The 17,479-nt window shown below is 44.5% G+C and overlaps 1 protein-coding gene across 1 annotated transcript in view; it reads right to left on the bottom strand.

Moving 5' to 3' along the window:
* CMTR1 (cap methyltransferase 1) overlaps positions 1-17,401 on the bottom strand; it is a 28,918-nt gene extending 11,517 nt beyond the window's left edge. Inside the window, exons 1-11 of the mRNA XM_080407853.1 lie at positions 17,234-17,401; positions 15,698-15,832; positions 12,213-12,355; positions 10,660-10,818; positions 6,229-6,321; positions 5,423-5,494; positions 4,677-4,771; positions 4,500-4,572; positions 4,093-4,291; positions 1,518-1,636; positions 1,178-1,274 (exon numbers count right to left, since the gene is read on the bottom strand). Coding sequence (XP_080263979.1) covers positions 1,178-1,274; positions 1,518-1,636; positions 4,093-4,291; positions 4,500-4,572; positions 4,677-4,771; positions 5,423-5,494; positions 6,229-6,321; positions 10,660-10,818; positions 12,213-12,355; positions 15,698-15,827 — 1,180 coding nt within the window. The 5' untranslated portion in view covers positions 15,828-15,832; positions 17,234-17,401. The remainder of the gene's footprint in view (positions 1-1,177; positions 1,275-1,517; positions 1,637-4,092; positions 4,292-4,499; positions 4,573-4,676; positions 4,772-5,422; positions 5,495-6,228; positions 6,322-10,659; positions 10,819-12,212; positions 12,356-15,697; positions 15,833-17,233) is intronic.
* Positions 17,402-17,479: the final 78 nt, after the last annotated feature.

Here is a 17,479-nt window from a genome sequence, read left to right as displayed (position 1 = left end):
CAAGGAGGTATCAGGCACCTCAGTAATTTGTCTTCTGCAGAACTGGTAAGAGTGTTTTCAGCATAATCAAACAGTATCTAAAACACACTCATGAAGTGGGCCCATGGGGCTCCACGAACCTTCTACCCCATATTTTGCTGCAAAGAGAAAAGCATTTCCCTGACCAGAACCAAATCAGTATGCATGCTGTCTCATGAGCAAACCTTCTATACAGCCCCCGTCCTCCCCTTCCAGGCACAAACTGTGCCCTGTGGCATGGCAGCACGCTATGCAAATGCCTCAGCAGAAGAGGAGCTCTGATACGTGCAATAGGAAACCTCAAGTCAGAGAAGAAAACTAAACCAATGTTACCTAAACAGAATAACTCACCATCTAGAAAGAAAAGAGTCTATGTTACCCCTTGCCTCCAAACAAGATTTCCAATTTCCCCAAGGAAAAAGCAGTCAATTTTCTGTCTAGACAGGAAAGACTTAGAGAAGGTTGTTCCTTTTACGATATCACATTTGAGACTACTGCTAAGTAGATCATTGCCTCAGGAGCTTCTAAACATAAGGCAAAAGGTAAATAACATAATGAGCATTTTTATCTTCTTTATCAGTACCAACTGCTAACTAAACTCAGCAGAAGAGAGGAGCCATCAAAACCAGAGAAGGCTGTAACATTCATCATTTGGCAACAATGAGGTACAGCTAAGACTACATGAGGCATTATCTTGTTCTGATCACAGAGACTGCAGAATTAAAGGAAAAAAGCCACAAGTTAGAGGAAAGGATGAACTGGATAAACACCACTGTCTGTTCCAACCAGCCTGCTAGAATATTCAGGAAGCAGTTGGTCCAGCTAGTGCCATAAAACTCAGATACAATGTCCAGTTATCACACTAGTGACCTTAGCATGAGACAGCTACGTAACATAACACATTGTACAAGCTTTAAACTAATGCATTTTACCTCATTCTTTCAATTAAAAGCAAAACAGACAATCTTATTTTTCTGCCCCAGTTCTCTTAGCTTCATGACAACCATCTCAGGATGTATGCATACACACTCAATTCTGTGCAACTTAGCCTCACTGCAGAGCAGACTTCATGGCATGTTAATAAATATTGTACAGCATCCTTCCACAATGGCACCCACATCTTAGAGAAGGAGGAAGAAAATTAATGGATAAAACATACCTGTCCGGACAATGGACAGTGCTGTAAGGAACTGGCAAAGCATGAGTTGTTTGCTTAGGATTTCTTGCAGATTCTCTTGACCCTCCACTGAGAAACCCTGCAAAGCACACAGCATATGATTAGTATCTCCACAGATCTATTGGTCAAGCAAAGGATTCTGTACAGCTAAATCAAAGAATCACGATAATTTCTGTTTCTTTACACTGCCACCAGGAATTTTAATGGCAAGCCTTGAAGAATTTCACATTGTAACTACGGACACATGTCAAATATCCTACTATATGCAGACTGAGGTATCAGTTTTGGTCATTAGTGCAGGAAGAAAAAGACATGGACCAACCCCATCAGCCATTAAGAAATGCACTCCCTTGTGATCAGTATTGTCCAAAACAAAATTCTGGAAAGCAGTAATGTTCTCTGGGCGTGTGATGTCTCCATCTCCATCAATCCCTCCCTCTCCTAAGGGGAAGAGAGGAGACAATTACTAACACGTTTGCAAGTACAGACAAAAGATCAGTATGTACAGGTGATCTATTGTAATCAATCAACATTGAGTCAGAATTTACACAGACCTTGACAGGTAAATAAGCAATAACACATTCCCTTGTTCACCACCAAAGATACTTGTTAATTTAGTAAAATTATCCAGATTTTTGCCCAGTGTGGTCAGGGCTAAACAAAGCCATATAATAACCATGCTCAAATGATGAGTTGTACATTAGCCTCAGTGAAAAACAAATCATTCACTGCCCTCCCCTGAGGTGAGAACTGACTACGTGACAACATAATATTCTCATTACAGGAATGCTGAACATACTAAAAATGTAAGGCTCAATCTCACTGCACAGCTCACTTGTTAATAACATGCTTTTACAGAAAAGGCAAAATTATTTACATTGTGCATTGGCAACCTTCTGCTAAGAATTCAAATCATTCCGAAGAAATACAATATTCTATTGCCAAACACAATGTAATCTGGAATTTTAAAAAAGGAACCCCTATAAAAAAACCTGCAAAGAAGTTTATAAACGGAGTAGGGAAAGGGAAATGGGAATTGTGTGTGAATGTTCATATTGTTTTCCCATATGGCTCTCTTTAAAGAAAGGTACATTGTCTCCCAACTGGGTGTTTCAGAAAGCTAATCTAAGGTGTATTCTAGAGTTCACCAATTCTGACTTTGAAGAAGCCTGAACTTCTATTCGGTATTAGTCCCTATAAATCTTGAACAACTACAGCTTCTATTAACTGAACTGGAGGACTAGCAAGCAGCAGAGATCAGGATGCATCGTAGTGCTTTGATAACTAAATTCCTCATCAACCACCCTGTCAGTAAGTGAAGTGACACTAGAATTTGTTACCATTCTTCACAATACAGGTGTCACAGCAGTATACTTGCCTCCTATCACTGGAAGACAGTTTGTACACATCTCACTAGACTTTATAGTGTAACAGACAGAAAGGAATCAAGAAAATGCATCGAAGTCATCAGGTTATTCATTTCTCCAGGTATCTCCTTCTCCATAACACCACCAGTTTGCAGTGAGTTATGAAGATCCAAATGCTGCAACCATTAAAACAAAGTGTTTATCTGCCTTGCTGCCCTTGCCATGAACCTTCGCTTTAACAGATCTAATCCTGAAGCGCAAACCGTTCTATAAGAGTTCACGGTCAGGTGTCAAAAGTGCTGGGGGGTGGAGAAGGAAGCACAACAACGGAATAGCAAACACCCTCCCCTGTCTACAAGACAGTCAAACTCATGTTTCTGTCATGCACTAAGCAACAGGAATGCTAACAATCCTTGTATTTCTCTTCCTATTTCTAGAAGCTATGCAGACAGAGGGCTCAAACGTATCAGCAAGCTTAACAAGTTACCATCCATGAGGTGAGATGCAGCAGCTGTCTGTGTACACCTGCTTAGTCTGTTTCAAAGTAAGGTAAAACATAATAGCTTAAACCTCGTTGGATTAAGAAACATTTAGTCACAGTGATTCAGATACAGCCTCTAGCCCAAATCTGTTTTATTTACCTTTACTAAGAGCCCAAGATCAACTATCAAAACAGAGCTAGGGAGGTCTGACACAGAAGCATACTGCCAGTCAAGTAAGGTTTCTATCGCTGGCACTGCTAATAGATCTTTGGGCAAGTCAGGGGGCTGGAGAACCTCCCCTGTGAAGACAGGCTGAGAGTGCCGAGGTGGTTTAGCCTAGAGAAGAGAAGACTCCAAGGAGACTTTAGCAGTCTTTCAGTACCTAAAAGGGGGTCTAAAGAAAGCTGGGGAGGGACTCTATTAGGGAGTGTAGTGACAGGATGAGAGGTAACTGTTTTAAACTGAAAGAGAGTAGATTTACATTAGATATTAGGAAAAAATTATTTTCTGTGATGGTGGTGAGACAGTGGCACAGGTTGCCCAGAGAAGTTGTGGATGCCCCATCCCTAGAAGCATTCAAGGCCAGGTTGGATGGGGCTTGGAGCAGCCTGGTCTAGTGGAAGTTGCCCCTGCCCATGGCAGGGGCGTTGGAACTAGAGGATTTCTAAGGTCCCTTCCAATCCAAACGATTCTATGATAAGTCACCTCACTCACTGTGTTTCAGGCTGACATCAGTGAAGTAGGAAAAATATTGCCAAGCAATCTTAAAGCACTCCACTACATTCAGACAAGCAAAGCACTCAAGTATCAACGATTATGCATTCCCAGGGCAAAGAGGAAATCAGGGCGGAAATGTGACTTGATATGCAAGCTCACTAATCTCAATCTTTTTCCCAGATGACAGCCCCCTTCTACCTTGCAAAATGGTTCCCTATAAAACAGGCTTCTCTTAGATCCCCATGCTGGTATCAATACCAGCCCCACTTCTAATACAGAAGCTGCAGCATAAGCAAAAACATCAGGTAACACTCATGCATGCAGTACATACCATAATAAGGCTCAAAGAGCTCACTGGAAGCAGAGTAGAAGTCCTCTAGTTTAAAATCATTTGGTCCTTTCAAGGTCATGCCAAAGCCTTTCGCATGCCACTTCCGCCTCCACAAGACGTACTCAGAGAAGCCCCCGGGACCAGCACAGACATCAGCAAAGTAGAGCAGCTCTGCACCTTGCTCCTTTATCAAAGGCCTCTGCAAAAGGAAACTGAGGAAGTTCTACTGACCCAGTAACAGCTCCCATCAGTCAAGCCAGATACACCATAAACTGCACTACTCAGTCATGAAAGTCTCTTTCAAGCACCTGTTTTCCCAGCTAGTATCCTAAAGATTCTCCTTTCTCCCCACCTTCTCCATTCTCTGAGAAAGCACCGCTGCTTGAAAGTTAAAGAGAGGCCCTCACCCCATGGAAGTCCTTAGGGTTTGTAAACATGTAGTCAAATACATGGTCCATATTTGCCATCTTCATTGCAGCCCTGTGAACACGTAAATAGGTATCTATTAAGTTTCAGCCTTGGCTTCCAAGGCTGAAAGTGGACATAAATGGGAACGGGGCTACACTACCAGAAGTTCTGCAAACCTGTTCAGGAAGAAAACTCCACGGATCATCTCATAGGGGTTAGACCTTGTTCGGGCTCGACGCATTTCTTCTCCATCCAGCTCATCAAATACACTCTGCACAAACAGAAACAAAATTAAGCTGGACCTGGCACAGACTTGAGGGATAGGTAGGCACGAGTATTTCCTCTCCTCATGCTTCTTTCTCCTTAGACAGCAAACTCTGTGCAGGCTTTAGTTCACCAATACAGAGTGGTTTTCCATCACAATGATATTCACCCTTCTTCTAAGCCACTCCAGTTCTGAAGCAAACTTAGTGACACTAAAGAATTCTGTACCAATCGCTCCAGAGCCTGATAATATGGTTAGCCACTGCAAAAGCAGTCCCAGCCTAAGGTATTTCTCTCACACGTATGCATACACTCGCTCTCTACTGCAATTTACAACGGCATGATAAAATCTAAGAGGGAAGACGGAACACCCAAGAAACAAAAAGGAGCTCATTTACTTAGCTTATTCAAGTCTTCAGCTTTTCAGCTGGACTGAGAAAGGGAGACTGTTTTCATTTATCTCTTTGAAGGCTGAGGTGTAAAACAGGTTGCTGAACAGACAGTAACAACCAGGAGCTAGGTCATACCAGTGGCAGGAAATGAAAGAGGATGTTCTGAGCTCTTGCCAATCACTTAAGCAAACTACCCAATCCTCTTCAATTATTTATTTCACTTGCTTTCCCAAAACTTCAGTTCCTTTCTAATGAAGGGGACTCACCTTGCACTGCAGGACATTACGTAAGAGCTCTTCATTACAGAACTCCGTCTCATCTTCAATCACCATCTTCCTCTGGAACCGGACAAGAACACAGTTAACAATTAGCAAACATGGTATCAGTCATTTCAGAATGCAATGCGTACCAGTAATGGATGAATGCTGCCAACCACCTAAGAGGCTGTACTAGCAAAAGTGTAGCGGCAGGCTGAGGAATTATTCTCCCATTAGGTATCTTGAGACGACACATGGAATACTGCATCCAGTTTAGCACTCCCCAGTACAAAACAGACATACTGAAACTAGCCCAGCAGGACGACCACCAAGATGACATGGGTGCAGAAGCACCTGGTGTATGAGAAGAGACTGAGAGAACAGTTTGTTCAGAGTGGAGAAAGGGAGATCCTGTTGTTGTCCAGAAGTACCTAATGGCATGACATAGTGAAGAGTGAGCTAAACTCTTAGATATGGGCAGTGAAAGGACAAGAAACAACGGACACAAGCTGCAAAACTAGAAATGCCAATTAGCAATACAGAAATTTTCCTTTGTCCTCTGGGTTATCAAACATTAAAACAGATGCCCGAGCAGGTTATGACATTTCATCCTTGGAGTTACTCAAAACTCAACCAAACAAAGCGTTGAGCAACCTGATCTAACTGGACCTGCTTTAAGGAGGAAGCTGCACTAGTAATCTCCAGAGGTTCCCTCCAGTCCAGGTTATTCCTCAACTCTTTGACAAGACAATTGTTTCAGGCTGAGTAGTCCTGCGTGGTCTTAGGCTGGTAAGTACTGAGCTGTAAAAAATTACCTTTCCCACAGTCATCCATTCCTTCAGCTCCTGGGCATCAGGGATTTCTGTGGTACACTCAAGGCACCAGTCCACCTCCTCATAGGCACTGGGCTGTAAACACGAGATATGGGAAGAGCCAAAGATGGTTTTGCTAGCAAAATCTAACAATTAATTGCTCCCCAGAAGTCTGCCTCCCAATCCTAGCATAAGGGGTTATGCCATGACTTTAGGACCAACCACAGAGGTTTTTTTCTCCTAGTCTAAAACATGTCTTACTTGTTTGGATTCAAAACTAAAAAAAAAAACCAAACCAAACCAAACCACCATGAAACAAAAATTTAAAAAAAAACATACTCCACCACAAAAAAAACCATACCATTTTCCTCTCATTAGAGTCTCATAATCAAGACAATGCAAAAACCTATTACTCTCAAGGTACATTTCAGAGACACTACAAGAGACAGTTGCCAAAAAAAAACCCACACTTCCTGATGGTGCTTTACACATTCTTCTCCCAGTTCTTTCTGAAAGGCTCCCTCATTCCACAACTTAATTCAGGCTTCGAACAATTTTTATAATCTTAGGAAAGAATTGGTTTAGCAGTTAAGATCAAAGCGATGCTACTCCTCCACAAAGAGAGGCTGCCAACATCTACTAACCTTCTTATATTTATCATAGCAGTATAAACCTATCAATCATACAGAACACTTAACTGCTGTGAGCTGTAGAAACACACTGGAGAATAAGATCTAAACCAATGAGCCTACACAACAGGTCTCAAATTCCTGACTCTCAGTGAATAACTTCTGATGTTATTTTCAACTGCTGAAAGCAATTCAAAGAATGGAGAGCAAAGTACTAAAACATGCACCAGATATCACTTGACAAGCACTGGTGCCCTTGACTAACAATGGCTGGCACCTTCTGGCTCACTCTCCAGCTGCCAGATCCCTAGGATTTAGTGTTGTGGTTTGGGTTTTTTTTTGTTTTAAATACAAATATACACCAGCTATTTCACACCAAATATCATCCAAACTGGGCTTTACTTTCCTGACAACACCTTCACCAGCCAAGCTGGCTTTAAAGTTGCCAGGGGAGGGGAACCTCAATCCATTCCACTCCTACCAGTTTAATGCCAGTGCCAACAATAGATGCCCAGAGCCTGAAGAGGGATCGCAGGTCAGCAGGAGAGCACCTGAAGGGCAGCACAAAGGAATTCCAGCCACTCCAGCCAGTAAGTCAGACTCAAAGGGGAGGGCCGTGGCCCAACTTAATTGCCCCTATGCAAACACACGTACCATGGGAAATAAACAAGAGGGGTTAGACACATAAGCACACCTGCAGGGCTATGATCTTACTGGCATCACGGAGATGTGGTGGGATGGCTCCTGTGACTGGAACGGTGGGATGGAAGGACAAGGTTCTTTAGGAAGAAGAGGCAGCGTGCCACCCTCTACGTCAATGACCTGCTGGAGTGGCTGGATGGATGAGGAGCCAACCAAGAGCTTATGGGTCAGGACTAAAGGGAGGACAGGGACAGGTGACATTACAGCAGGGGTCTGCTACAGGCAGACTGAGCAGATGAGGCCCTCTATAGACAGACAGCAGCAGCCTGACATTCAAGCCCTTGTCCTCATGGGGGACTTCAGCTACCCCAACACCTGTTGGAGGGACAATATAGCAGGGCATAAGCAACCCAGGAGGTTCCTGAAATGCGTTGATGATAACTTCCTTCTCCCAGTGAAAGAGGAGCTAACAAGGAGAGGTGCTATGCTCAACTTTGTTCTCATCAACAAGGAGGGAATAGTGGTGAATGTGAAACTCAAGGGCAGCCTTGGCTGCAGTGACGCTGGAATAGTGGAGTTCAAGATCATTAGGGCAGCGAGGAGGGCACACAACAAGCTCACTGCCCTGGGCTTCAGGAGAGCAGACTTTGGTCTCTTGAGGGATCTGCTTGGTAGAGTACCACGGGATAAAGTCCTGGAGAGAAGAGGGGCCCAAGAAAACTGGTTAACATCCAAGGATCACCTCTTCCAGGCTCAGGAGTGACACATCCCCACAAAGAAGCAGTCAGGCAGAAATGCCAGGAGGCCTGCATGGATGAACAAGGAGCTCCTGGACAAACTCAAACACAAAGAAGCCTACAGAGGGTGGAAGCAAGGACAGGTACCCTGGGAGGAATACAGAGAAACTGTCCGAGGAGCCAGGGATCAGGTTAGGAAAGCTAAAGCCCTGACAGAATTAAATATGGCCAGGGGTGTCAAGGGCAACAACGAAAGTTTCTATAGGTATTTCAGTGATAAAAGGAAGATGAGGAAAAATGTGAGCCCTCTCCAGAAGGAAACAGGAGACCGGGTTACCCAGGATACCGAGAAGGCTGAGGTACTCAACAACTTCTTTGCCTCAGTCTTCACCAGCAAGTGCTCCAGCCACACTGCTTGTCACAGAAGTCAGGGACTGGGAGAATGAAGAACCACCCACTACAAGAGAAGCTCAGGTTCAAGACCATCTAAGGAACCTGAAGTGCAAAATTCCATGGGACCTGATGAGATTCATATGCAGGTCCTGAGGGACCTGGTGGATGAAGTGGCTAAGCCACTGTCCATCATATTTGAGAAGTCATAGCAGCCTGGTGAAGTTCCCAAGGACTGGAAAAGGGGAAACATAACCTCCATTTTTAACAAGCGAAATAAGGAAGACCCAGGGAACTACAGAAAGGTTACCCTCACCTCTTTGCCCAGTAAGGTCACGGAGCAGATCCTCCTGGCAACTATGCTCAGGCGCATGGAAAATAAGGTGGTGATTGGTTACAGCAGCCAGAACAGCTTCAGTAAGGGCAAATCATGCCTGACAAATTTGGTGGCCTTCTATGACAGGGTTACAGCACTGGTGGATGAGGGAAGAGCAACTAGTGTCATCTACCTGGACTTATGCAAAGCATTTGACACTGTCCCGCACGACACACTTGCCTCTATACTGGACAGACAGGGATTTGATGGAGGGACTACTCAGGGGTTAAGGAATTGGCTGGACAGTCACACTCAAGAGCTGTAGTAAATGGCTCAACATCCAACTGGAGATCAGTGATAAGTGGCATTTCTCAGGGGTCATTACTGAGCCCAGCGCCATTTAACATCTTCGTCAGCAACACAGACACTGGAATTGAGTGTGCCCTCAGCAAGTTTGCTGACAACACCAAGCTGTGTGGTGCAGTCAACACAATGGAGGGATGTCATCCACAGGGACCTCGACAGGCTTGAGAGACGGGCCCATGAGAGCCCTGTGAAGTTCAGCAAGGCCATGTGGGTCAGGGCAATCCCAAGCACAAATACAGGCTGGGCAGAGAATGGATGGAGAGCAGCCCCGAGAAGGACTTGCAGGTGCTGGTTGATGCAGCCCAGAAAGCCAACTGCATCATGGGCTTTGTCAAAAGAAGCACAACCAGCAGGTCGAGGGAGGTGATTCTCCCCCTCTGCTCTGCTCTCATGAGGACCCACCATGGAGTACAGTGTTAAGCTCTAGGGCCCCCAACATAAGGACACGCCTCTGTCAGAACAAGGGCCACGAAGATGATCAGAGGGCTGGAGAACCTCCCCTCTTAAGAAAGGCTGAGAGAGTTGGGATTGTTCAGCCTGGAGAAGAGGAGGATCCAGTGAGACCTTACTGCAGCCTTCCAGTGCCTAAAGGTGGTCTACAAGAGAGCTGGAGAGGGCCTTTTTTTTTTTTTTTTTACAAGGATAGTGACAGGACAAGGGGTAATGGCTTTACACTGAAAGAGGGTAGATTTACATTAGATATAAGGAAGAAATTCTTCACTATGAGGGTGCTGAGGCACTGGCACAGGCTGCCCAGAGAAGTTGTGGCTGCCCCATCCCTGGCAGCGTTCAAGGCCAGGTTGGATGGGGCTTGAAGCAACCTGGTCTAGTGGAAGTTGTCCCTACCCATGGTAGGGGGGCTGGAACTAGATCATCTTTAAGGTCCCTTCCAACGCAAACCCATCTACGATTTCTATTTCCTAATGTTCTTCCCTGTTGAAGAGCTTGAGAAGACACAGGAATAGAACATCTGAGCATTTTATCTGGGACTATTAAAACACATCAAGATTTAAAAAAAAAAAATCACCTATACATGTGTGAAAAATTATATACAAAATTAAAAGGGTAAATCCAAAAGAGCTTGATAACAATTTTCAATCACATTCACTACTGCAAACTCAAAAGCAAATCCTACAGACCACAGCAACAATCCATCTGACGCCAATTTTGTGCCAGAACATTAATATTGTGACAGAAAACAAGTTTTGCCATGCTGTTCTGGGACAAAATAAGGCCTGGGTCTACCCAGCAGAGCCACTTAATAGTTGCCAATTGTATCAGACAACACTAAACATCATTCCCAGAGAGCAAATCCTGAACACAGCAAACGGGACTCCAAACAGGAAATACTTACCTCTGGCTCGTCCTGCCAATCAATATTGAGCTCCCCATCAAATCCTTTGAGTGTCAGACCAAAGCCTCTCCTTCCCTTCTGATTAGAGGCCTCAACAATATCCTTCCTGCCTTGGCCATATTTTCCCAGACCTTCTCCTTCACGGAAGCCCATCTTGGCCTAAAAAGAAAGCAAGGGGAGCACAGTGAGGCAAGCAGACTTGAGTTTATGTACTACTACCGAGTTCAAAGACTAGCAGGGAAAACAGCACATCACCCTGAAGTGACTTGAAGGCATTGAGCATTTTTCATCTCAGTTGTGGCTTTCAGGACTTAACAGTGTGTTCACTTCACTGAGGCAGGACACAGAAAAACCCACTAGATCTGAAGAATGATGTTTGAGACGACAGCAAATTACAAAAGGTTCAGTAACGTGGGGACAGCCTGCTCAGAGGGAGAAGTAGTAAGGAGCCTGGAGCCATTCATCACAGTGTTCAGTAAGCATGGAAAGTTCATAAAACAAAAGATGCTGGCACAGGAAAAATTTCATGTTGTGATGATTTTCTTTGTTGTGAACATGCACCCACATACATTTCAAGCATCAGTTAAAACCTCACCTAAAACTCAGAGGAAGAATGCAAGACATACGGCTCCTGAAACACATTCCCACCTCTTAAGTTAAAAGAAATACGCTCATTAACTGCTAGTTTTCAGGCTTTTCTCTTCATAAATTTTGGCAACAAAACAACAACAACAGAAAGCATGAATGCAGTCAATTTCACTCCCTCCAGTATGCATCTACAAGATAATAAGTAAATAAAAGACTTAAGGATTAAGTTTCACTTTGAATGAATGTTATCCATATACACCTTCCTGTGAGAAGCAACAAAAACATTGTTTACTACCAATCTGTATGAGAAACAACAGAAGAACATCTGACAGGTTTTACACAAAGGTACACAGTGTTTTCCCATTGCCTCTGCAACCTGGCTCTGAATTAGACCTTGAAATACATACACCAAACGTGACACACACCGAGCCTGTTAAACACCAGTTTTCTGAGGACAGAATTTTGAACATCTAGGAATCAAGGACTATTTTTCATTTACTTACCTAATGGTACCAAATCATTCACCCTGACTTGATATCACATCAATCTTTATATTCAAATTTAGGAGGCCTTACCAACAAAGCCTCCCAAATTCAGTAGTAAAAGTTCCTGTACTGTGTTGATTGAAAACACGTTTGTAAGGCCTTTCTTACAAGGCATTTGTCAACTCAAGCATTGCAAAATGACACATGCTTTTTAAAGCTCAGCAACCTGCCTGGCCCAGAGATCCTTTCTTTCATATTCACCTCCCTGCTCCTATGCCCTGAACATGAATTAACTTTCTTTTTTAACAGATCCCCTTCAGCCACGCTCTCTCAGCCTCCCCCAGTTACTCAGTAGCTGGCAAAGAAGCAGGGAACCCTGCTACAAGGAGGATCAGAATCAAATTATTTTAAAACAGACTGTCTTTTCACTTTGCTTTCATCAGGTCTTAAATAGTTTGGTCCAAAACTATTTTGACCTACCATGAGCTTTTGGGAGACACTGTTATACATTGAGTAGCGAGATGAAGTACCCTCCACAAGAGAGTCTTGCTTGAACTCATTGCTGAAGACTGGTCTTTTTTCATCGCTCTCACTGTCAGACCCACTGCTGCTACTGGAAGACTCTGAAAACAAAAGAGAAAGGGAGAAAATAGAGTATGAAAATAAAAAGAAAATGGAAGACAGACAACTCGGTAATCTCATGAAGAACTATGTAGTGTGACTCATTAAATCCTCTCCACACACACAGAGAGGACACTTCAGCATCCGAAATGTGCAACAGGAAGCAAGCAGGTGTAATAAAATACCCCGTGGAACCAATACCTGGTCATCTGCTCCTTTGCCTCAGGGACACACGCAACCTCTCTGAGTCAATGGATTCCAGGCCCCCCAAAGGGCCGAGCAAACCCCATCACTGCAGCAGAGCAGGCCACAACAGCACACTGTGGTGTCTCTGAGCTTTGCAGTGATCCTGAGTTGCTGAGAAAGCCCACAGAGATTCTCTTCTGAGAATAATGACAATTACTGACACCCTGATGAAACACAGGATTTTCCTCAGTTTCCTACCTAACTACAGGTGTAAACGCATCCCTAACTTAATTTTTTAATTAAAAAATTAAAAAAATACATCAAGTACACAGGCATCAACCACATGGCCAACACTGCAGAAAGAAGAGAGCATTCAAGCCCTTAGTCCCCACATTAAACTTAGTTTGGCTCCACTACCCACTTCAGTAGTGAGGATCCACAAGATCACTACAGCAAACGAGACAGTTTTTCACCTGTGGAGTTTACTGATGCATACAAACCCAAGTGAAAAATAACATCAGAAGACAGCAATATAGTTTAAAAATACCCTGATAGAGACAAAGGCTGGAGGAAGAAGTCAATGCTCCAATCAAGGTCAGAAGTACCACCATACACAGCAGGCACTCAAAACAAACTTCTGTCACCTGAAAGTCACCCGAAACTGATGCAGCAGAGCATTCATTGGCACCAAACAATGAAGCTCTGCCTGTGCCCAGTTCCACCCTGGGATCTACTTAGGAAGAACAGCCTGTATGAGCTGTATAGTCCTTGCTGCTGCTCTACAGTTGTGAGATGCCCAAACCCATTTGCTCTGGGCTGGATGTAACTGGGATCTGGGGAGGAATCATGGTAGTCATATCATTTGTCTCATGGCCTGCTCCATACCAGGTGGGTAGCAAGAGAGGCCCTACAACCCACCGAGTCCTTCCACTTCTCCTGTGGTACTATCACTACAAGGATGAAGCAATGGCACAAATTTCCTACTGAAATCTGCCTAGCACCACATCAGTCACACCGAAGTTAACACCGTGGGGCAGGCCATACAGACTACTGGAGCAATAACCCACAGCAAGCACAGCCACAGTCTACACTGAACCTCTGCCTCTTGAGCCTCCCTTGTTCACCAAGTGCTAGAAATCACCCTGTGCTACTTCATACAACTAGGAGAAGTAAAACCTCATACGCTGCCCTCAGATAATGCAAAGAATTGTTGTTAGCAGAGAGTTAATCTTTTTCTGTTTATCACTTAAAAAGGAATTATTCACTCCATAGAAAAAGACATTATAATTACCTATAAAGGACTGAACTTCTCTTATATTTTTGTGATTTAAGAAAAAACCAATTATTTCTCTCCCAACTCACAGATCTCTGTATTTTCCTGTTACAGAAAACTAAGCATCAATGAAGTAACAGGAAACAATTGCAGAATTAGTAAAGAAAGGCCATTACAAGAAAGTAAAGTAAAAATGACAGACACCACAGTGAAATACAAGTTAAACCCTTTTAATGTGTGCTCAATCCTTGCTGCTGAACTATCAGCTTTTAAAATTTAGGACTGTGTCTTCACATAAGTACTATGCTAGAGTTTTACAGTACCAATCTTCAAGGGTCCCAGCTCGAGACAATGAAAGCTATGATTTAACTTGTGTTTGCAGTATTATATACCCACCTTGATTTACAAACATCTGTCACACAAGCTACATTTCTCTTTGCTTTACAAAGTTCTTAGACATGAACAGGTTCACAAAGGATTTTGCCTTGGGGTCAATTACTGCTTTCTGCTTCTCCAATACACAGCTTCAACTAACTTTGCTACCCGCTTTTGAGCTGTGTCTTATTTTCCAGAGGCTCGTGATGTGCCTCAAACACAATACCCACTACATAAATCTCAAGATAAGTCCCTTCACAACAATTCTTGCTTTTAACATTTGCTAGGCTGTGCTCAGCTGAGATCAGATCTCAAATCACTTCCCTCCCCCAACCTTCTTTCTTTCATCAGAAACCACAACTGGTGTAACCAACTACTGAACAATTAACCCTATGCAAAATGCTGGCCTTGAACTGTATCAATTTGTTTCTTACACATTAAGGCTCATAGCCTATTTTGATCCATATATGAACTCAATAATCAAAATGGGGGGGAGAATATTCAATTTTTAAGCTCAGCTTTGAGTCCACACAACATTCCCTACCCCAGCTCTCCCACCCGGCACCTCTAACCTCCTCACTCGCCTCCAACCTTGCCAGACAGGTATACACACCATATCCCATTACTACAACTACTCCCAAACTGACCCAACTCATCTTCACAAGACGAAGGCTTCTTTATGTGTTCAGGTGCTTTCTCACTAACACTTCATGACCACAGGAAATCCCAAAACTCAGAAGTAGTAGGCATGACCATGAGGCAACCTGAAGTACCATTCTCGTAGAGTTTAAAGCACCCCACAACAGCGATACCAATTGTGTAGGGCACTTGTCTCATCTTTGGTATACACCAAGCTCCAGGTCAGAAAGCATACTCTGACTTGAGGAAAAAGAAGGCAATTTATTCAGATAACTCTGAAATAGTTTTTCTTTCTGAAACCAAACACCTGTGAGCCCTCACAACTCCCCTGTCCCCCTAAAAATCACATCGAGCCCACAAAAGAGATGGTGTTACAATGCAGGAGTCCCAGTCAACTGTCCTTTGTATTCACATCGATTTCTCCCATCTGCAAAAGTTACAGATTTTTTTAATTCTTATTTTTCAAACTATGAGGAAGCAAGACGTTTCAGTAGTGAGTTGTGGGTGTTGTGCCATAAAGAAAGTTGCCAAAACAGAAGTAACTACTGAGACTGAAAAGATGAATGCTTCTCATAAATTAAAAGAATCTTTACTGCTTCGGACCATGCACTTGTCATCTACCTCAAGTTCTATTTTCTATGTCTGAATTCATACAATTCCCAGACCAAACTGTTCACACGAGATTATAAAAGAGCTTAAAAAAAATTCACACCAATTCAAGTTTGTGAACAGAAATAACATAGTTTTTCTCCTAAAGAGAGAGTATACTCTTTAGGTTCAGGTTATCGATTAGGAATTGAATGCACATCTAAAAAATCCTAGTTATTCTTTAGATTCCCTGCAGCAGCATACATCTTATCTCCAACCTTACCTTGAGTAGTATGATTACTAAACTGAGTTTCATCATCTGAAGTAGAACTGAGGGTTAATCCCAAGTCTTCTATCCTCTTCTTCTGCTTCTTTTGGGGGCTGCTAAATTCAGGTTCTGTCCTTCTCTTCATTTTTGCTGAAAGAAGATGATCGTATTAACATTAAGCAAATTAACTTTCTCCTGTATGCCGATGAGTAAAGCACAGCAGCATAGCTTGTTTTATGGACTATTCAGTATTGCGCTTCTCAACTTAAGTTTGCTGTAAGTAGAAATACTGGCTTCTTTTGCACCCACCCTTTTTAATAGCTAGTCTAACTAAACAAACACCAAGTCTGCGCAGAAGCTTCCCTATTACTGATGAACTGAATTTCAGATCATTTCTACAACCTATTTACCATTAAATGCTAGTAACGAAGACAAGCCAGACGCCAGCACTTAGCTTAAATATGAGTTGATTACTACTACTGAATCAAGTATTTTATCCAAGCACACCGAACAAATGAGGAAGTAAGACCAATCTAATGGAGAACATGCAAGGTGGAACCAATTTCTCACAGGAGACTCAGAACACCTTTGACCTCATCTCTGCAAATGTTAATAAAAGAGCTTTCCTACATTACTTCTATAGCAGTACTTTATTAAATATGTGTGCTCAAGTTGGGGGTGGGGCTGTTGTTTTTTATTAGGAACCACTGGCAAGATAGCAAGCTTCTGGACGTGCTGATAAACCCTGTGCAAACCCAGAGAATGGACTAACACTTTAGACGGAGTGAACAGAAGCCAGCTGGGAAGGCTTGTAGAGGGCAAGGACCAAGTAGCAGGAAAACAGGTGAAAATTAAAAGGCACTGATGCCTAGAGCACTATCTAATTCTACCATTTATTGATAAAAAGCAATAAAAACCTATTGGTGTTTATTAGTCTATACAGATGCCCCCAGTGACCAATTTGAACCCTGTTATCAAACTTACTTCCACAAACACACATATGTTTGCCCACATATACAGGGCAGCTTATGACCAATTACTTTATTCATCCCCATGACCCTGGCTGCAGGATCACCCCACAACTTCACTACACGACGGCTGAGATCTTTTGCCTTCTACCAGACGTTCGCTTCCAGCCAACTCATACTCATCTGCTCTTGTGTCGATGTAGGGTTTGGGTTTTCTCCCTGGCTTACATCTAACGGACAGAGCAATTCCCCGTTCTCCGCGAGATACTCTTTTATTCGGGTAACACGCTCCTCCTTCACCGCTGCCTCCCCTCGAGGTCCGTTCCCCCCCCAGCCCGGGTTCTCTCTGCATTTCCAGCCGGGGCCTGGCCGCGCCCGCCCCGCCCGCGCCTCACGGCCCCCCTCGGCCAGCCGTGCCCGCCCGCCCGTCCCCGGCACCGTAGGCCCCGCAGGCCCCGCCGGCCCCCGGCACCGGAGGCCCCGCCGGTGGGCCGAGAGCCCGGGGCGCCCGACGAGGGCCGGCTGGCAGCGAGCCCGCGGGAGCGACCCACAGCGGCGCGCCAGGCCCGCAGCCGCCACTCACGGCAGCGGATGAGGCGGAGCGGCGGCAGGCGGGCGGCGAGGGCCGGCTCCGTCTCCCGGCGGCGCGGAGGGGACGCGGGCCCGTTCCTGCGCCGCCACCAGCGGTTTCGTTTCCCCGCTCGGAGGCGCCGCCGTCGCCGCCCCCGCCCCGCCCCCTCCCGCGGGTCCTCCCCGGGCCGCCGGCGCGCCGCAGTGACGCCACGCGCCGTAGTGACGCGCCGCCCGCGCCCGCCGCGAGGGCCCCGGC

The sequence above is a fragment of the Falco punctatus genome, assembly GCF_963210335.1.
Source record: "Falco punctatus genome assembly, chromosome: 12".
NCBI classification, from domain to species: Eukaryota; Metazoa; Chordata; class Aves; order Falconiformes; family Falconidae; genus Falco; species Falco punctatus.
Note: the sequence above shows the minus strand (reverse complement) of the source record. Positions and strands in the feature narration are given on the sequence as shown.